At 49.8% G+C, this 21,443-nt stretch overlaps 1 protein-coding gene across 1 annotated transcript; it reads right to left on the minus strand.

Annotated features, from left to right (window-relative positions):
- Positions 1 to 29: 29 nt before the first annotated feature.
- PPP2CB (protein phosphatase 2 catalytic subunit beta) lies at positions 30 to 16,425 on the minus strand. Its single transcript, XM_064149742.1, has 7 exons — positions 16,167 to 16,425; positions 6,971 to 7,180; positions 6,149 to 6,322; positions 5,307 to 5,396; positions 3,917 to 4,078; positions 1,911 to 2,029; positions 30 to 843 (listed from the first exon to the last, which is right to left on the minus strand). The coding sequence occupies exons 1-7, from the start codon at positions 16,266 to 16,268 to the stop codon at positions 771 to 773; spliced, it is 930 nt and encodes a 309-aa protein (XP_064005812.1). The 5' UTR covers positions 16,269 to 16,425; the 3' UTR covers positions 30 to 770.
- Positions 16,426 to 21,443: the final 5,018 nt, after the last annotated feature.

Raw genomic sequence — 21,443 nt, forward strand, 5'->3', positions numbered from 1 at the left:
GGGCCCGCCCCCAGCACGGCACAGCCAGCTTGGGGCAGACAATGGCAAGTTTATTGGTTCAGGGACAGCGAGGAGGATCTGCAAGCACTTCCAGGACAAATATACAGAGGGGAGAGGGCGGCGGGCGGGGCGGGGGGGGGAAGATAACAAAAAACCAAACAAAACGACACAAAAAGAAATTAAAAAGCAGGATCAACACAGAACGGGAATGGAGCTAAAAAGGGGAAGGCTTTTTTCTGTGTTATGACAACGTACTCCCAAGCAGGAATTGCTTCCTTTCTCCAGTTAAGTCACTTGGGCTTTCAATAAAATAACAGAGTGGTGGGGAAAGAAGTTAGTGTGCATTTCCCTCAAAACCAGACTCTAAAGTCATGCCAGTTAATCACTAGAACTAGAAATGTACAAAGAAGCGAGATGGAGGTGTTGTTATAAGAGTTACCTTTTCCTCTCTGAACAGTCCAGAAGAAAAAAAAAAACAGGAAAGAAATAAAACCAACCAAAACCAAAACCAAAACCAAAACCAATGACTACGAATACAGCAGGCAAACTGACTGTGTTGGGCTGATGGGAGGAGGGCAGAGAGAGAAAGAGAGAGTGGTGGAAGGAATTCAGTCTCAAGTTGTGCTGCGCGCTCTTCATCCTCGGTATGGCACGTTTTGGTCCACGATGGGGCTGCTGAAGTTGAGACGAACCCTGATTTCTCACAGGAAGGTGTCAGTATTGTTGCTCCTTTCCAATGCCAGGTGTCCTTCCTTCTGCTAAGGTCAGGTTTATAGGAAGTAGTCTGGGGTGCGACGGGTAACATGAGGCTCTCCACGACGAGGTGCTGGGTCAAACTGGAGGCTGTGGGGAAGAACAAAGGGTCACTTGCCCTTCTCAACAAGGTGGTTCTCAGGGCCACAATACTAAGCTCTCCTGCTGCTGTCATAGAATCACAGAGTGGCAGGGGTTGGGACTAACCTCAAAAGATCAAGTCCAATGCCCCTGCCACAGCAAGATCACCTAGAGTGGGTCACACAGGAATGCATCCAGATGGGTCCTGAGTGTCCCCAGAGACGACTTTCATTCTCTGGCACTGTACTCATCCCAGATACTTCCACATAAAACTTTCCAGGTCCCAAAACAAGCCTCTGTGGGAGTGAAAACTCAGCAGCTGGTGGAAATGCTGCCTATCATAGAATCATTGGATGTTAGGAGTTGAAAGGGACCTCTAGAGATCATCAAGTCCAACTCCCCTGCCACAGCAGGGTCACCTAGGGAAGGTCACACATGAATGCATCCAGGCAGGAAAAGTCTCAAAGGAGACTCCATAACCTCTCTGGGCAGAACATCACTCAGAATCAGCACCTCAGAGAATCCTCAGAGAATTTCCTGGTTGGAAAAGACCTTAAGATCAAGTCCAACCATAACCTGTACGCACCTGTTGCAGCCTGTCCCTAAGCTCCTCATCCAAACATCTTTTAAACACCCACAGGGATGGTGACTCCACCACCTCCCTGGGCAGCCTGTTCCAGTGCCTCAGCAGCTCACTGCTGCTTTAGCACAAACTCAGCTGAATGCACAGCTCAGAGTCTTCCACCCACCTTCACAAAGCTGTGCTACTGAAAATGTAAAGAAATGGGTAAATCAATCTGCTTTGAGTCTCTCCCTCAAGCTTGGGCCACCAGAAAGGTTAAGAAAACAGAGAGGCTCCAACTCTGCAGACAGCCAGAAAATGCTGCACCTCAGAGAATCTTTTCAGACCTTAACTCTCTGCTTATTTTCAGATGTTCCTGCAGGTAGGGCACGCAGCAGTAACTCTGGAGTAGTTTGAGCTGGCTTTTCAGGAAAAGAATCCCTTTGGGAAGGATGAGACATTCCTCACAACACAAGAGTGGTGAGGAGGAGAGTTTACAGCAGCAGTTACTCACAAGGAATATTTTAAAGTGTCATCTAGTTCCATGATAGCAGCCTGGTTCCCACAGCGGTAACAGTAATTGGGCGCGCTGAAGATGGTCACCACATTTCGGTCGTGGCACCAGTTGTAACCCTGCCAGAGAAAGAGGGAAGAAGAAAAGGTCTTTGTTAAACTCTAAACCTCAGCCTGCCTCATGTTGTGAAACTCTAGATTTCTCATAACTATTTCCAAATTCCTTCGAGGAGACCTCTGTCACAAGAACAAGAGGCAGCCACCCACCAAAGCCATCTTCAGCCACCTAGAGCTCAGCCCTTTGTCACTCCTGTGTTTCATAGCATCACAGGATGGTTTGGGTTGGAAAGGACCATCAAGATCATCCAGTTCCAACCACCCTGCCATGGGCAGGGACACAGAGACACCTCCCGCTAGCCCAGGTTGCTCAAGGCCTCATCCAACCAGGCCTTGAACACCTCCAGAGAGGGACATCCACATCCTCCCTGGGCAATCTGTTCCAGTGTTTCCCCACCCTCATTGCCAAGAATTTCTTCCCAACCTCCCACATATATCTCCTCCAGATTTTTAGGTATGCCTTCAGGCTTTTGTCCAGCAGCATGAGAACTTGCCTGCTGGATGCCAGAGACTTGTGACACACAGTGCTACTTATGAGATCCACTTGAACTGGATTTTAAAATACATCTGCTCCATTGACCCAGATGGCATTTCTCCAGCAAGACCAGAAGAGTCCATTCCCAGCCCAAATGATGGCTTAATCCTCATCACATCTGACTGCTGAGCATTACAGGACAGCCTGCTTAATGCAGAGGCAGCCTAAGCAGAGCAGTCAGGGTGTAAGGAGATTATTGTTCCACAAATGGGCTGTGACAGGGACCCTTTGGTGATTTGCTTGGAGAAGGAGGGGAAAAAAGGGCAGAATATCCTCTGATTTACATCATGGATCAAAGCACAAATTTTTTTTCAGGTAATTAAAGTCCTTCTTTGATATCACAGAATGGTAGGGGTTGGAAAGGACCTCCAGAGATCATCCAGTCCAATCCCCCTGGCAAAGCAGGATCACTTAAGGCAAGTCACACAGGAACGTATCCAGATGAGTTTTGAAAGTCTCTAGAGGAGACTCCACAACCTCTCTGGGCAGCCTGCTCCAGGGCTCCAGCACCCCCATGGCAAAGAAGTTTTTCCTCCTTGTGCTAGTTTGAAATAAGCTAGAGTGTTTTGGTGAGAAGAACTAGATTACAAGCTGTGGAAGGAAAACAATGGTGATGTCTACTTCACTCATAGGCTTGCTGAGATGTAGAAGAATAAAAGCAAAACATAGATAAGGCACTCTTCTCCTCTGCTGCTGGCAAGCTCCGAGATGGATCTCACTCTCTAACCTCACCCTCCATTTTCTTTTCTAATCCACTTTGCTTCCTAACCCCCCTGACCGAACCTCCACTCTTCCTTGGGACTGGGGTAAGGTTGAGAGGGGTAGGGGGAAGGTGAAGGGGTGATTGAGAGCCCCTCCTGGGGACTCATGTTTCTGGGAGGGCTGTTGTGTTTCTGTATTACCTTTTACCTTGTCTATTTCTGTATATAGTTGTATATACTGTAAATATCTGCTTGTATATTGTGCTGGCTGTAAATATAAGCTTCATTCATATTTCCAGAGCCAGCTGAGTCTGGTCTGGGTGATTTCTAAAGTGTAGGGGGGTGGGGGAACACCCAAACCATCACACTCCTGTTGAGGTAGAACTTCCTGGGTTCCAGTTTGTGTCCACTGCTCCTCATCCTATCACAGGACACCACTGAAAAGAGTCTGGCCCCTTCTTGACACCCACTCCTCAGGTATTTATGAACATTCATGAGATTCCTTCTCATTCTTCTCTTCTCCAGACTTAACAGCCCCAGGTCTCTCAGCCTTTACCTGCACAACACTTAGGTGTCAGCTTATGCAAAGTCTCACAGAAATGACACCCATCAGCATCTCTGTTTTGCTAGCCCCAGCAAGATCTCTTGCCCTACCTCCATGACAAGTTGGTGAGCACGGGAGACCAGTGTGAGACCATTGGCATGGTTAAATGTTTCAGAAATGTCTTGTCCAAAGGTGTAGCCAGCACCACGTGGGGATATCCCCCAGCCGCCGCGATCGTCCGGATCCGACCACAACAGATCACACATGGGACCCTTTGAGAGATCAAGTTCAGCGTTAGGGCACTAGCAAGGCTGCCACAAAAAGCTGCTTCTACTGTCCCCACCTCCCCTTCCACACACACTGTTCACCATTTCAACCAGCCAGACGTACACAGACAGCAGACCCAGGCCCTTAATCATGACTTGCATAGCGTAGTAAAAAAAGCCAGGTGAGCTTTGTAGGTCCAAGGATGTTCATTGGTGCCACCAAGTTGCAATAAATGAAAGGAAGAACCAGCCCAGAGGAGCTGAACTCACTGTTCCAGAGATTGACGTAAAGCCCTTCTGGCAGAGCATTAATCATTTAATCTCCCCTTCTGAACAGTCTGCTGCTGGACCTGGCATATTAAAATCCATCCTAGTGTACATCTGACAGTCGCAAATGAAGCTCAGCAGCTTTTCTTGCTGAGCAGCAAAGACACTCCAGCATTTATCCAAGTCTGCTGCAGTTTCCCACCCATTGATCTGGCCTCTGTGCTAGGGACCACACTGACTGCACATGGAGGTCCTCACGGCAGCCAGATGCCAGCACACAGGACTGGGAAAACCTCAGAGCAACAATACAATCATTACACCTAACTACAGGGAGATGTCCCACTAGGTAGCTCTCCAACTCAGGGAGTCACTGACACAACCAAGTTCAGGCTTTTGGGAGGTCTGGGCAGACCTTGCTGCATCATTCTTGCAAGGACTGCTTTGTAGAACAAGCAGTTTGTTTAATTAGGGAACATTCAAACCCATTTGTAAGCCTCAACCACACCATGAGCAGATATTTGTTACCAGGGGAGAAGGTGGTTTCTTTACCCCCAGAAAGCGATAAACAAGGTGAAGCAGCCTAGATTGGCTAAGAAAGGATGGTGACAACACAGCCTCATGTGTGGGCTGTCTGCTCACAAGCAGGTTATTAAACACCTCCCCCTGGCAAATATTGCTCTCTGAGTCAGCCTGACAGCCAAAACATCTCGTGATTCTGTGAAAACAGCTGTGAGAACCCCACAGTTCTGCTTCTGGGGACTGCTGTCATCAAATCACACTGACCTGGTTTGTGTTTTGCCCAAATGCATGTTCATCTGCTTTACCTCTCAGAAAGGCAATAACCTGCTGTGTGACCAAGTGTCTCACTGCTTCAATGGGTTCCAGTGGGAGGCCACATCTGTGGTTTCCACCAACAGCTACCCTTGAGTGTGAGACTGGTGGTTAACTGCATCTCTTTTCTTCTTACCTCGTGTGGAACTTCCTGCAGGCGGTCCAGAGCCCTGATATGATCCAGTGTGTCTATGGATGGAGAGAGGCCACCGTGGAGACAGAATATCTGTCAGGGAAAAAAAAAACAAGAGCAATCTGTTCAGTGCACACTGTTCTGCAAAGACTGAGCTCAGAAAATGGTTTGGTTTCACTGTTATGATTTCTTTAGAGCTACAGCCATCTCGCCTTCACAGCAGAGAAAACAAACTGAAGGAAAGAAAAAGACTGCACTTTGCACACACTTTGCACAGCAAAGACACCCAAGCCTTCTGTTTTGAGGAGATCTTGCCTCAAGGGATGACAGGAAATGTCCTCCAACTGCACCAGAGGAGGATTAGGTTGAATACCAGAAAAAATTTCTTCACCAAAAGGGTCACTGGGCACTGCAACAGGCTGTCCAGGGAGGTGGTGGAGTCACCACCTTTACAGGTGTCTACAAGATGTTTGGATAAGGAGCCTAAGGACATGGTCTAACAGTTGCGTACAGGGAGATGTTGGGTTGTGGCTGGACTGGACGACCTCAGGTCTCTTCCAACCAGGTGTTTCTATGAACCTGGCCTGCATCTAATGGGTGTGAGGGATCCCCACTTGTTGAGTGCTCATTTAGAATGAACCACACGGGCAATGCTCTGCCCATTCCTCTGGTGGCAAAATCAACAACCTCCCCACACCATCGACTCACATTAACACCTTCCTAAATTCTTTCCCAGATCCACAAGAAGTGCAAAGGGGTTAAAAACACTCAGGTCACAAGTTAAGGAAGCTTGTTTGAGACTGTTCATGTAGAGGGCAGAGAACAGAGAGCTGTGCAGAGCTTACCTGGCCATCTACTAGAGCTGTGAGCGGAAGGTAATCGAAGAGATCTGTGAAGTACTTCCAGACGTTGGCATTGCCGTACTTGCGCAGGCACTCGTCGTAGAAGCCATACACTTGTGTGATCTGTCTGCTCTCATGGTTGCCCCTCAAGATGGTGATGCGCTCTGGGTAACGCACCTACGGACACAGAGACTCCTCTTTAACACCACAACTGTCCCATCAACGTGAAAAAGAAACCTCAACAGGTATTGCAAGCAGCTGTTATTCAACAGCACCTGTCCATTAATGCCTTTCAGTTTATACCCGTTGAGCTCAAGCCAGTGGTGGCATCGACACAAGGAGCAATACTTGAACACCTCCCCAGAAATGCAGTTTTGTCCATAGATGTATAGAATGGGTTGGGTTGGAAGGGACCTTCAAGATCACCCAGTTCCAATCCTTCCTGCCATGGGCAAGGACACATTTCACTAGCCCAGGTTGCTGAAGGCCTCATCCAAACTGGCCTTGAACACCTCCAGGGAGGGAGCATCCACAGCCTCCCTGGGAAACCTGTTCCAGTGTCTCCTCATCCTCATTGTCAATAATTTCTTCCTAATCTCCAGTCTCAGTCTCCCATTGTCCCTCGTCCTGTCATTACAAGCCCTTGTCGAAGCCCCTTCCCAGCACTCCAGTAACCCCCTTCAGGTACCAGAAGGCTGCTCTAAGGTTTCCTCAGAGCTTTCTCTTCTCTAGGCCAAACAATCCCAACCCTACCAGCCTGTCCCCATACGGGAGGTGCTCCAGCCCCACTGACCATCACGTTGTATAAGAGCTGTCAAACCCTACCTTCAGTGCTACTAGAAGAGTCACTGTCTCCACTGAGTAGTAGCCTCTGTCCACGTAATCGCCCATGAACAGGTAATTTGTGTCTGGTGACTTCCCACCGATTCTGAAGAGCTCCATGAGGTCGTGGAACTGCCCGTGGACATCTCCACAGACGGTGACAGGGCAACGTACCTCCTGCACATTGGATTCTTTAGTGAGGATTTCTTTAGCCTAGAAAGAGAAAAAAAACATCAACCCAAAACTTAGGAAGCTCCTCCAAGAGCAGGTGAAGGTGTGACTCAAGGGCATTCATCCTGGAAACCTACTTTCACTGACCACTGTTCCACTGGCCAACCAGCTTGATGGGTGAGCAAAGACAAAGTGTGTGGCACAAAGCCCTGTGTACCATGACAACAAGGTTTGCCACTGAGGCCGAGTCATGAAGAGCTGATTGTACCTCAAGCACTGCCAAACAGATTCAAAGAAGGAACTAAACAAGTCAATTTCCAGCCTCCCCTTGAAATGAAGCAGCAGGAACTTGCACTGGATATACGACCTCCCCCATCCTGAGCTTCTTCCAAGCATTTCTCAAGAGCAGAAAAGATGAAGTGCTTCTCTGCTGAGTATCATGGGCAGATGTCACCTTCTTAAGCACAGCTGATTTTTTTCTCAACACACAGATTTTGACAGATTTCTCCATCTGCGTGTTCACCACCACTCAGCTCTGTGAGCTACAGCAGCACTTAGCACTCTGCCTGACATAGTCAAGTGCTGTTCATGATGCTACCTAGACGCTTTCACCCGGGGAACCACTGCTGTCCCCTCAGTCCTGCATGTCCTGTCAGCACCAGTTCAGTGTGGAACTGCCATGGACAGAGGCGAGTCAATGCTTGCTGTCTGCTGTCAGGATAGCAGTATTAGAGTTAGCACCCACCACTCAGGCAACTGTTACAGTTTTCTGGACAACTTGCTTCAGCAAAGAACACATCAACCTAGAAGTTATTTGATACTTCCACAAGTAGGACAGAGCAAGGAGGACATTACAGTGCTAGAGAGTGTCCAGAGAAGAGCAACCAAGCTGGTGAAGGGTCTGGAGAACAGGGCTGGTAAGGATCAGCTGAGGAAACTGGGGGTGTTTAGCCTGGAGAAGATGAGGGAGACCTCTTTGCTCTCTACAGCTCCCTGAAAGGAAAGTGGACTGAAGTGGAGGCTGGTCTCTTCTCCCTAGTTTCAGGTGACAGAACAAGAGGAAATGGCCTGAAATTGTGCAAGGGCAGGGTTAATTTGGAGACTAGAAAAACTTTCTTTGTCAGGGATTGGAACAGACTGCCCAGGGAGGTGGTGGAGTCACCAACCCTGGAGGTGTTCAAGAAACGTATGGCCATGGTACCTGGGGACGTTATTCAGTGGCCATGATAGTGTTGGGTTGATAGCTGGACTCAGTGATCTCAGAGGCCTTTTCCAATCCAAACAATTCTGTGATTCTCTAAGTCACCTGACTTGCAGGCCATCCTTACACAAAGGCTCCCCCCGCTATGTTTTGGTCTGACGACATCTCAGCTGCTCAGTGGGTTGCTCTCCATCCCCCACAGCCATGTGGAGCCACTCGCATTGCCACCTTCACCAGCAACACAGCAGCAGACTGGAACAGCTCTTGTGCCAGCACTGACAGCTGCTCCTCACTGCCTTCCTCCCCTGGGATCCCTCAGGCTTCCCTCTCTGCTGCTGCACACCCACAAACTCCACACTGAGCTCCCCCAAGCCTAGGATCTGGCAGCAGCAGGTCCATGCCATGGAAACGGCATCACCAACACTGTATTAGCGCCACAGCAACAGAGCCAGCTCCTAGTGTGATTGCTGAGCAGAAATGATGCCAGGGAAGGCTGTCCATGACTAAGTGGCTCATCTGCAGAAATGCTGGGCAACCACTACAGCACCAGATGAGCTGAGCAGGGTTACTCTGCCAAGAAAGGACCACGGCAAACACCAGTATGAGGACTGCCTCAGCTCTGCGCCTTCAGACTGTATCACAGAGGTAGGGACTGGAAGAGATCTCTGGTGATCATCGAGTCCAACTCTTCTGCCAAAGCAGAACCAGCTAGAGCAGGTCACACAAGAACACATCCAGGCAGGTTTTGAAAGTCTCCAGAGAAGGAGACTCCACAACCTCTCTGGGCAGCCTGCTCCAGGCCTCCAGCACCCTCACAGTACAGAATTTTCTCCTCATATTGAGGCAGAACCTCCTGTGTTCCATCTTGTACCTGTTGTTCCCTGTGCTATTACTGGGCACCACTGAAAAGAGCCTGGCACCTTCATCTTAACAGCCACCCCTCAGATATTTATAGACATTGATAAGATCCTTTCCCAGCCTTCTTTTCTCAAGACTAAACAGCCCCAGGTTGCCCAGACTTTCTTCACAGAAGACATGTTCAAGTCCTTTCATCATCCTCATCTTGATCATTGGCAAGATGACCAGAGCCCTATGTCAGGAAAGGGAACCTTCTCCACAGGTTTCCAGAACACATGGGAACTAACAATTCCATTTCCCTTATATTGGGGTAGATTTCTTCTTCCTGCTTAAGCTACCAAGGAGCACAAACATTCCTGAGCTTCCCTTCACTAACCTGGCAGAGAACACCCTGCATATGGAGATGGCACATCTCTCACTCAGGGCACCTGCCTGCCAGATTTCCCATCCTTCTCCAAGCACAACAGTTTACCAACTTCTAAAGGCAGGGCACAGAGAACTGAAAAAGGAAAGTCAGAGGCAACTTAAACATATGGAGCCACAACCAGCCTCCCTGGCTGTACCCAGATGGCATCAAAATGACCACAGATGGAGGGATGACATCCCTGGCTTTAGTCAGCTCTTCCTCTACACCCAGCAGTTCCTCCGCTAATTACAAGCCATGCAATGGAGCCTATCTGCAAATGACACATTTGGTTTGCTGCCTCCAGCTCATCAACCGATGCAGATCAGCACTCCAGGCACATCTGAGGCACAGAGAACACCCACAGACAGGCTCAGTCCGCTCTGAACAAAAGGGATGAAGGATCACCAGTGCTGAAGAGGCACCAGCAGACAATGATGAATAGCCAAATCACCAGCTCCCTCAGCTCACCATGATGCAGCTCTCACCCACTGCTACCAGGAAGAGGCTGCTTGCTGAGGACACCTTCAGTAGGCTCCAAAACGTTCACATTCAAACTCCCTGGTTCAAGGACACGGAATTGCTAGAAAGGCTGCAGCAAGGAGCTACAAAGATGCTGAGGGGACTGGAATATCACTGATGGGGAAAGGCTGAGAGAATTGTGGCTTTTTAGTCCAAAGAAGAGCAGACTGAGGGAGATCTCATTGATGCGGATTAGTGCTTAAAGAGTGGGTGGCAGCAGGATGGCACCAGGCTATGTTCAGTGGTGCCCAGTAACAGGACAAGGCGTGACAGGCACAAATGTGAACACAGAAAGTTCCATCTAAGCATGAGGGGAAAGTTCCTTCATTTAAGGGCGACAGAGCACTGGAAGAGGCTGTCCAGAGAAGTGGTGGAGTCTCCATCTCTGGAGACATTCTAAACCCACCTTGTCATGTTCCTGTGTGACCTTCTCTAAATGATGCTGCCTTGACAGAGGTGTTGGGACTTCAGAAGACTTTTCCAACTCCTACCACTCTGTGACTCTGTGCTAGCTGCCTTGCCTCTTTTAGGGAAAGAGTAACTAAAACCCAAGCAATGAAGGGCTTGGACAGCATCTGGCATGCCCCTTGGACAGCACACAATGCGAGGGTGCAACCCTCATTCTCAAAGACATATCCTGCACATGGACTTGATGGTGTGGGATCTAAACTGACTGGAAACTGCTGAATGTGCTGCATCTCTCAGTGCAACAGCAGTACTTAAATTCTGTTCAAGTGTCTTTAAAAGCATCTATAGCACCTTTTGAGAGCTTCTACCCTCTGGGAGAGACAAATATAAAACACATCCACAGAACAGCTGCTCTGAGTGTTGCACAAAGCAACAGATGGAATTTTGTTGTAACCTGGAGCTAACTGAACCACAAAAGCTATGAGGTGCTTTCTGCCTTCTCCTATCAAGTATACTGCTCCCTTCCCAGATGCGTAGAAAGCAACACACTTACTTCAAGCCTCTGGGGACAAGACGCAGGACACTGTATAGATACTTCAACCACATTGCCACTCCCTACCTCTCTGACCTGCCTGGAAAAACCATCCTGAAAAGCCTCTTTTGTACAATGATAGGCCAAACATACTCCTGTTAAATGCATCCCAGGAAGGTGAGCCAGCCTGAATCCTGAAATGTTGGTACTAGGAGACTCTAGAAGTTTCCTTTCAGGAGAGAGGAGGAGCTAGCAGCTGGGGAGCAGCAGCTTCTGAATCTGGCTGCCAGCTGTTCCTGCATAGCCTATTTTAGATTACTATGTAGACAAACATATATGCACAGCAATAGACTCAGTCTGTTATTTTAACACTGTAGAGCTGGTGCACATCAGGCAGGGGAGCTGGCCACTCAAGTTTGGCTTGGCCTCATGTGACTTCCTAATGCAGAATAAAACCTCTAAAATCTTCAGCATCATTAAAAACACCCCAGAAATGCAGCAAGTAACTGGTGCGGTGATTGCAGATTTCACTGTGCAAAGCTAATGCTAAGGGAAAATTACTTAAAGAAACAAAACCAAGGACAAAAGACTCTGATGCAAGCAAGCAAGCTGCCCTGCATTACCATCACGAAGATGGCTGTTCAATACCTATGATTTAAAGTCATGTTATAGGTACCTTTGCTTTAGAAAACGGCAACTAACATTGGTCAGCTTCCTAAGCACATGTCCCAGCTGTTCTGGATGAAAACCTTACCCAAGTCAGAGCAAAGAGCAGCAGTTTTTAGGTATTTTTATGACATAAACCTCCATTAAGCACAGCTACTGCCACATTTTTGCTCAAAATTACTATTTGTCAACTGTAAGCTTGTTCATCACCTCAATCCCTCTCTCTTTCCCAGTTCTAGATTGTGGAGGTGACCTTTGTAGACTGGAATACAAACTGCTCTCCAGTCTTCAATCCATGTGGCGGGAGGCTGGAGCACGCATGTCCCAATAATGTACTGTGGTGTCCCCACAGAAAAAATCTGAATGGTCTCAGGGCTTGAAGACAATCCATGAACATGCTGAAACCTGAGCTGCTCCACCAGCTTTGAGACCACTGTTATGATCACCAGGGGACTCATCCCCACAACCAAATCCCCATCAACCATCTCACCATTACAATCCAGCCAGGAAGCAGATGTTCACCACTATGCCTTCTCTAGAGAAAAGCCCCCAGATACCGGCTCTGCACACAAGATCCTCTGACAGCACAGAAATTCACCTCCTGTGAGATTCACTTTCTGCACCACAAGCTCAGTCTGATCCACAGAGCTCTGATCTAAATCCAACAGAACTGCCACTCCATCAGATCAAACTACTATGTCAACAAGTGTGCTCAGGATATTAAACCTCAATGAGCCTGGTCTGAACAAGAACAAGCTAGATTCTACCCAAATTAGATGAAATCCAGAGGGACAGAGCTGTCCTGCCCTTCAGCACAAGGCAGCAGAACCTGGAACCTCAGGAATGCCTGGGACTGTCAAAGTACACATGTGCTCCTGGAGATACCTGGGCCAGCACATCCCAAAATGTCATTGCTGGAGAGATGAAATATTCCTGGCCATGACTCAACACAACACTTGGAATTTCATGGTTTGAACTCCGTCCAGGATGCTACTTGGCTCCATCACTCATACTAATTTCCCCAATTAGTGCAGAGGAGCTTGCTAACTCATTCTCCTAACATTAGTCTTAGCTGAAATGATCTCAGAGGGCAGAAGCATCACAGGTTTGTGCCAGTAGGTGCAAAACTCTCTACAGCAGCAACTGGCTCCTGCTAGAATCACTTGACAACAACCATTCAATAACTGTACAATAAATGCAAGCCTTCATTAGCCATTAGAATCCTTCCCCTCCCACCACTTCACAACACAAAGCTCTCAAGCTGCTCACAGCAACCAGACTGTAACCTTTCTTACACATCCAAAGAACAAGGACTGAAAAAAGAAGGTACAAAGGCAGAGACGGTTATGGATGGCTGCTTGCCTGGGTTTAATTTAAAGAGACAGCATTTTCCTTGCCTTCTTTCATAGCCCTTTTTATTACCTTGGTGAAAAGCTCTTTCCCCTGGAATAAGCAAAATGGCTCTGAACTCCCTCACCTGAACTGGAATTCATTTACTGACCTGCCTTGAACTTTAAAACACAAGTACTCAGAGATTTCCACATCCAAAGCTGGGAGCACTTCCTATTAAGTGAATCCAGCTTCATGGCATTTTAAGCTTGACTTCAGATGTCCAAAATACAGGTTGGAAATACAGCAGGGGAAAGGTTTTAACAGCTTTCTGCCATAAAAGAAGAGGCTAAACCCATGATATTAAGAGAAGTAGTATGAGATGGAAAACATCCTAGGCATGTTTTCCCAACATGCTGGAACATTGCTTGTGTCTACAAGCTCCAGCAGTGACCGTAATTGCTTGTCCTTCTGCCACCCCTTAAAAGTCTTTAGGATTTTAGCTAGATTTCATTTTAAATACCAGCACAACAAGAAACAAGTATTCTCATGCTGTCTTGAGATGACATCTTGATTAACTTGCATGAAGAACACAAGACTGATTAGCTGCCAAAATGATGTCGTAACTGGGCAGGTGAAGACAGAAAGGGATTTTTACAGGTGCAAATTTCAAGCCCTTTCAGAGTACAGAATTGTTTAGCTACGTCAAATCTTTCTCTCATTACTGCCGGCAATTAAAATCCAGAACAGCCCACAGAGGCAAGTCTGGGTTTTTTTTCCTTTGGGTTTCATCCCCTCCCTCATTTTGATTTAAACCTTTTTTATTAATTTTACTACCAAACTCTTCCACAAATTTAAACCTGAGGCCAGAGGTACTGTTGTGCTTGGCCTCTTAGAAATCAGCTGCACGAAAAGCGGTGCTAAAGAAGCAAGACAAGGCTGGTGTGGGTTTGTCCAAATAGTACCTCAAGGAAACAAACTAAAGCAGCTATCTGGTAGGGCTGCTTCACACCAAGAGCAAGCCTGCACACCCAAAGGTTTATGTATCACCACCTGGATGATACAACCACTCCCCAAAAGCTAAGGAGGAAGCCAAGTAGGAGCAACACAGAGTCTTTACTTCACACCCAAGCTGTTTCCATCACCTAGGAGCAGCCCTGAGGAGGAAGGTACAGTGACAGGACATGCCTTTCACATCACACACCACAGGCTCAAGGCTCCTACCTGTCACCTGTATGACAGACACCCTAACTCCAGATGCAGCGTGGTGGCTGAGCTGCCACTCTCCCTATTTACTGTGCCAGCCCTGATGCACAGATACAGTCTGCTGGCACTGTCCTCCAGCTTCTCTAAACATAGCAGCCGCAGCTCCTTGATTAACAACACAGCCAGGGAAGAAGGCAAATGGCTTTCTGCAACAGCTTGTTGGTTCAAACAGCAGTTCCCAACCAACAATGCTCGGAACAGGACACAGATCACACTAATAAATTCTTTCAGGCTTATTATCTGGGCCTCATGCAGGAGACAGTAGACACACAACAAGCTCTTACTCACTCTTTAAGATATATCTACTCTTCGAGCCACTGCTGTTAGTCCCTGCTGCAGCAGCAGTTCTTGTCACCATGCTCCCTCTGAACTGATGGAGCTCTGGAGAAAGAGTCATAACACAAATGGCCAACCCCAGCACGGAATACAAATAGGAAAAGGGGAAGGTAAAAAAAGGCTAGGTGGGGGCTAGCTAGATGTCAGGACCACCAGTGAAAACATCCGCCAGAATACCAGAGCCTGGAGTCCTGCATGGCCTCTGCCTGTGGCATTTACACAAGCAGCTATTTTCCCGATGAGCACTCTTGGCATGTCACGAGGTTGCAGCACGGACCCTCGCTACTCTTCACATCTACCAAGGATCTGACAGAAGGAAACATCTGCATCTTCTGAAGCTGGCCCTGAAATGGTCAGCCACTGGCCAAAACGTGTTGCCATGAGCAGGCATCTGAAAACACACTGCTCTCCCGAGAGAAGCAAGTGAGGCATGCAGGTAATAACGTGACAATGCCAAGTTCACCACGAGCCATATGACACTGAAGGTAACACCAACCTAACTGCTCTGCTCTCTGTCCTTGATAACTATCAGTCCAACCAGCAAAGGAAGCTGAGAGCTGCTCTGGACCACCTGCTGCACAACAAATAAAATCATCTTTGTTACTACCTCGGTTACTACTTGAATTCTTTAACCTTCACATCGTACCAAGTCCAAAGAAAATTCTAACAGAGATGTCAGTGCTGAGGGCGTGCTCAAACAGAGGTATTTAACTTCTCAGATAAAATCCAACACAAGCCTAAAGATCATTCTCCTGATGGAAAAAAAAGCAAAACTCAAACATACACAAGGCTCGTAACAGTCAGCACTTAACAAGTCCAAACGGGAACTGCCAAAGGACTGTCCAAACCACAGTCCAAAATAGCAGACGGTGGTGTCCTTGATCCAACCACTTCTTGTTCTATTTTTGTCTCCCTCAGCAGCTTGTAACCTCTGTTTAGGTCGGTATTACAGCTTATCTCTTCCCCCCTCCTGCTTTCCTAGATTACACATCACATGTCAGAAGGTTTCCTCATTGATTAAGGGTTGACTTTTTAGTATGTGGCTACTACACACTACAAGACGAAAGGGAGAAGCACAACGTGAAGCCTCTCAAAGACAGGGAACACACTTCTCCCTGTAAACACCACCTCTGTGCCTTCCAAAGCCCAAAGACAAAAATCGCCCTGTTGAGGAGTTATGTCCGAAAAAAATCATACAACCGCGGTATCTTCTATACGTGAAACGTCCTGCCAAAAGGCCTCTCGACGTCAGCTATAACACAGGCAGCACCACGGTCGCACAGCAAGGAGCAGCAAGCCTGTCTTCCCCGTCACAGTACCCTCCACACTCCCACTGTCATCACCCCCCACACTCCCACTGCCGTTTTCGGCTCGCTCTGCCCTCAGCCCCCCAGCAGCACGGGCGAAGGATCGCAACCCCCAGGCAGGGAGTCCCCTGCCGTCAGCACCGGGCCCCAGCGAAGACGGCGGGCCCAGGCCGGCGCGGCCCCCCGGGCTCCTCACTCACCTTCTCACAGAGGCTGCGGACCTGGCTCTCGCTCAGCTGCCGGCACTCGTTCAGCTGCTCGATCCACTGATCCAGCTCCTTGGCGAAACCCTTCTCCTCCATGGCGGCGGGGGCCGGGCCGGGCCCCGCCGCTCTCGGGCGCCGCGATTCCCAGGCCCGCTTAGCGGCAGCAGCGCAACCAGCGGGAGGCGAGGCCTGCTCTGCTCCGCTCCGCGTAATGGCGACCCCCCCCCGGCGGCTCCCTCCCGCTCCCCGTCCTGCGCACTTCCGGCCACACCCACCCCCGTGCCGCGCCTGCACTTCCGGCCGGCCGCATGCGGGGGGGCGGAGCTGCTCGCTGCGCCCCCTGCCGGTGGGAGCTGCGCGGCGCTGCCGGCGAGGCGGGGAGCTGCGCCGTGCCCGGGGCGCACCGCGGCGCCCCGCCTGGGGCTCTGAGCCGCCTGGGGCTCTGAGCCGCCTGCTCCAGCTGCAGGTGGCCCTGGTGACTGCAGGGCTTGGCCTAGATGCATTTCAGCGGTCCCCTCCAACCCGCACCAGCCTGCGATTCTGCAGTACCGCTCTGCGGCACACATGGCATAGAACCATAGCATCGAGCAGGCTGAAGAGACCTCCAAGATCTTCCAGCCCAACCTAGCACCCAGCCCTGCCCAACCAACCAGACCACGGCACTAAGCAGGCTTGGCTTCAACACCTCCAGGGACAGCGCCTCCACCACCTCCCTGGGCAGCCCATTCCAATGCCAATCACTCTCTCTGCCAACAACTTCCTAACAACATCCAGCCCAGATCTCCCCTGCCACAGCTTGTGGCTGTGTCCCCTTCTTCTGTTGCTGCTTGCCTGGCAGAAGAGCCCAACCCCACCTGGCTACAGCCTCCCTTCAGGTAGCTGTAGGCAGCAATGAGCTCTGCCCTGAGCCTCCTCTTCTGCAGGCTGCACACCCCCAGCTCCCTCAGCCTCTCCTCACAGGGCTGTGCTCCAGGCCCCTCACCAGCTCTATCTCCCATTAACACATTTCACAGAATCAAGGAATGTGGAGGTTGGAAAGGACCTCTGGAGATCATCAAATCCAACCTCCCTGCTAGAGAAGGGTCACCCAGAGCAGGTTAAACAGATGGCATTCAGGTGGGTTTTGAATGACTGCAGGGACAGACACTGCACCACCTCCTGGGCAGGCTGGTTCACTGCTCACTACCAAAGGAAGGAAGTTCCTCCTTGTGGTTAGATGGAACTTCTCATGCTCAAGTTTGTGCTCTTTACCTCTTGTCCTGTCACTGGGCACCACTGGAAAATGACTAACCCTATCTTCCTGACACTCTGTGGGACTGAAATGTAAATTTCAGTTGACATCCACTGAGCTCCAACCCATGGTGGTGTCACTAGGAGGAGCAGTTCTTCCAGAACTCCCTGAAAACACGGGTTTGTCCAAGGCTGCTGCACAGAAGAATAGAATAGAATAGAATAGAATAGAATAGAATAGAATAGAATAGAATAGAATAGAATAGAATAGAATAGGATCAACCAGGTTGGAAGAGACCTCCAAGATCATCCAGTCCAACCTAGCACCCAGCCCTATCCAGTCAACCAGACCATGGCACTAAGTGCCCCAGCCAGGCTTTGCTTCAACACCTCCAGGGGTGGTGACTCCACCAGCTCCCTGGGCAGCCCATTCCAATGCCAATCACTCTCTCTGACAACAACTTCCTCCTAACATCCACCCTAGACCTCCCCTGGCACCACTTCACACAGTGTCCCCTTGTTCTGTTGCTGCTTGCCTGGCAGAAGAGCCCAACCCCACCTGGCTACAGCCTCCCTTCAGGTAGTTGTAGACAGCAATGAGCTCTGCCCTGAGCCTCCCCTTTTCCAGGCTGCACACCCCCAGCTCCCTCAGCCTCTCCTCATAGGGCTGTGCTCCAGCCACCAAACCAGACCTGGCTCCTGGCAGCATGTGTGCCCTACAGTTTGGGGTTTGTTGGGTGCTACCTCCTGGGGAGGCAGGAGCCACCTGGCAGAGACTGGCCTGGAGACATGCCTGGTGAGAAGGAGAGGACAGCTCCTGACCTTGCCTCTGTGTATCCTGTTCCACAGGAGGCTGCTCCTGTTGTCATTTGGATTTATGGTCACACACATTTATGAGACACAGCATCTCCCCCGCCGCTGTGTGACAGGAGACACCCACAGGGACTGAAACACCTTACGGGACAGACAGAGAGAAATCATGGGAAGCAGGTGCAACATTCAGCCTCCCAGAGGCCAACACAGTGCATGTGTGAAGCCCTGGAACAGCCTGTCCCAGGGCAGTGGTGGAGTCCTCATCCCTGAATAGATTTGAGCAGTCTGGACTAGTGGGAGGTGGGATGAATTTCACAGTCAGTGTTGGTCTCCCTTGTGCTCCTGAAAGCTGATAGAGGTCTCCTCTGGAGACAGCCTGAGAGAATTGGGGCTGTTCAGCCTGGAGAAGAAAAGGCTCCAAGGAAACCTTAGAGCAGCCTGCCAGTACCTGAAGGGGCTGCAAGAGAGCTGGGGAAGTACTCAGCACTGCTCAGGCCATACCTTGAGTGCTGTGTCCAGTTCTGGGCTCCTCAATTCAAGAGAGATGTTGAGGTGCTAGAAGGTGTCCACAGGAGGGCGCCAAAGCTGGGGAGGGGCCTGGAACACAAACCATATGAGGAGAGGCTGAGGGAGCTGGAGGTGTGCAGCCTGGAGAAGAGGAGGCTCAGGGCAGAGCTCAATGCTGGCTGCAGCTCCCTGAAGGGAGGCTGTAGCCAGGTGGGGTTGGGCTCTTCTGCCAGGCAAGCAGCAACAGAACAAGGGGACACAGCCACAAGCTGTGGCAGGGGAGGTCTAGGGTGGATGTTAGGAGGAAGTTGTTGTCAGAGAGAGTGATTGGCATTGGAATGGGCTGCCCAGGGAGGTGGTGAAGTTGCTGTCCCTGGAGATGTTGAAGCAAAGCCTGGCTGAGGCACTTAGTGCCATGGTCTGGTTGATTGGACAGGGCTGGGTGCTAGGTTGGGATGGATGATCTTGGAGGTCTCTTCCAACCTGGTTGATTCTATGATTCTATGCCTTTTGACAAAGGTATGGGGAGACAGAACATGGGGGGACAGCTTCAAACTGGAAGAAGCCAAATTAGATTGGACACTAGAAAGAACATCTTCCTCATGAGAGTGGTGAGGCACTAGAAGAGATTGCCCAGAGAAGCTGTGGAGGTTCTGACCTGGAAGTGTTCCAAGGCAGGTCATATGGAGCCTTAAGCAACCTGGTCTGGGAGGAGGTGTCCCTACCCATAGCAGGGGATTGGAATTGGCTGATCTTGAAGGTCCCTTCCAACCCAAACCATTCTATGAATCTAGGAACTCACTGCGGTATTGGAAGAGGGAGTTACTGGGAAGAGGAGAGGATTTCCCTGCAAAGCAGTGGGAGGGCCAGAATCTGCTGGATGGGCAGGCAGCGAGGGGGGATGCAGAGGAGACTCCTTGACAGGACTAGAGCATAATGGATGGTGAGGCAGTGAGGAGGGATGCTGAGGAGACTCCCTGGCAGGGAGGTCTCAGGGTGAACTGAGAGGAAGGATATGGTTCAGAAATGGGTGTCAGGATGCATAGCTCACTCTGGATGTGGCTTTGCTGTGATGGCTGAAGCGAGTAAAGCTGGTTGTTTTTGACTCGTTGGCCCAGAGATCACTTCAGGTCACAGTCCCTGGTGCTTTCCAAAGTTTAGTGAGCAGACTTTCCACCACTTCCTCTAAAATCCAAGCATTTCAAGGCTATAACCTTCTGAAAAGTCAGCACTGGGGAAAGTGGCATAAAAGACCAGGAAAAAATAAGTAAGTGCTGGTTCTGTAACATTAAACCACTCATTGAGTACCTTCATTTCCTTATTTTTGTGCTTTCTCCATTGAAACTTGGGCTTTTGGGGTGTGACAGGAACCCAAATCAGAAATCATTCCTTACTGCCACCCTGGAAGGCATTGCCTAAGCTTATCCACTGCTTCCCAAGGAGCTGTGTGTTCCTAACAAATAAACCTGCAGTTTGGAGGGGGGGGGGGGGGGGAGGAAATAACCCACACAGTGAAAAATTCAATTAGTAAAGTCCTTTCCTCTGTCAGCAGCTGAGGGTGCACAAACCTGGACATGTCCTTAGACTGCAGTCACTGTGTGGCTTCAAGTAGCTGTCCTCTCTTGGGAGTATAAAATCCACGAAGCAAAAAAGGAGCTACTTGGATTTCTGTTCTTTATTTTCTCACTTGGGACAACTTGCTCCCCTCTGTCACCCCACACGAGTCTTCCACAGCACCCAGTGCTTTCACAGGAGCAGTGGCACAGCTGTGGGAGAGGCAGCTCCAACAAAATTGCCCCAGGAAGGGTGCACCCACCAAAAATCAGCTGGGGAAGCAAAGCTGTCTAACTTACGGTGCTCAGTGCTCCTTAGGAACAAGCAGAACCCACCCCACTCCCCTCCACCCCAGTTGGATGGCAAAGGAGATTTTTGGGGAGCAGACACTGTGGTTTTGCTGAGGATGGAAGGCAAGACATACCTGACAGCACCTTCCACAAAGTCAGGATCCTTGTTCCCAGCTTCTCCCCACTGGATTCATCTCTGCTCCCTTCTGCCTTTGCTGAGGATGGAAGGCAAGACATACCTGACAGCACCTTCCACAAAGTCAGGATCCTTGTTCCCAGCTTCTCCCCACTGGATTCATCTCTGTTCCCTTCTTCCTTTGCTGAGGATGGAAGGCAAGACGTACCTGACAGCACCTTCCACAAAGTCAAGATCCTTGTTCCCAGCTTCTCCCCACTGGATTCATCTCTGCTCCCTTCTTCCTGTGCTGGTATCCATCACCATAGGCAGCACTGCTTGTACTGTGAGGAGCAGCAGGAAACATCTACAAAATCTTGATAAACTGGGGGAAAAAACACTGGCCGGAGGTCAGAGGGGAGGAAAGAGGCAAATAAAAGGGGGACAGTGTCTGGAGAGGGGGATAAATCATGGGAAATTGACTCTGTGGTCATAACAGGGGACGGTAGCAATAGGACAAGGGGCAATTGTTTGGAACTGGTGCAGGGTAGACTGAGGTTGGACATCAGGAGGAAGTTTTGCACAATGAAGGTGGGGAAGCGCAGGAACAGGCAGCCCAGGGATGTGGTTGGGGTCCCACCCTTGGACATATTCGAGATCAGACTCGCTGTGGCCCTGGGCAGCCTGCTCTAGCTGGAGGTGTCCCTGCTGACTGCAGGGGGGTTGGACAAGATGACCTCTGAAGGAGGGGAGTTGGACAAG

Source organism: Pogoniulus pusillus, chromosome 10 (genome assembly GCF_015220805.1).
Source record: "Pogoniulus pusillus isolate bPogPus1 chromosome 10, bPogPus1.pri, whole genome shotgun sequence".
In the NCBI taxonomy this organism is placed as follows: Eukaryota; Metazoa; Chordata; class Aves; order Piciformes; family Lybiidae; genus Pogoniulus; species Pogoniulus pusillus.

Bases quoted from the DNA above. Each gene is read 5' to 3' on its own strand.
- PPP2CB (XM_064149742.1), bottom strand. From the start codon at position 16,268: ATGGAGGAGAAGGGTTTCGCCAAGGAGCTGGATCAGTGGATCGAGCAG. The intron at 7,181-16,166 runs GTGAGTGAGGAG...TTCTCTTTCTAG, and splicing joins TCCGCAGCCTCTGTGAGAAG to GCTAAAGAAATCCTCACTAA. The intron at 2,030-3,916 runs GTAGGGCAAGAG...TTTCTCTGGCAG, and splicing joins CTCACCAACTTGTCATGGAG to GGTTACAACTGGTGCCACGA.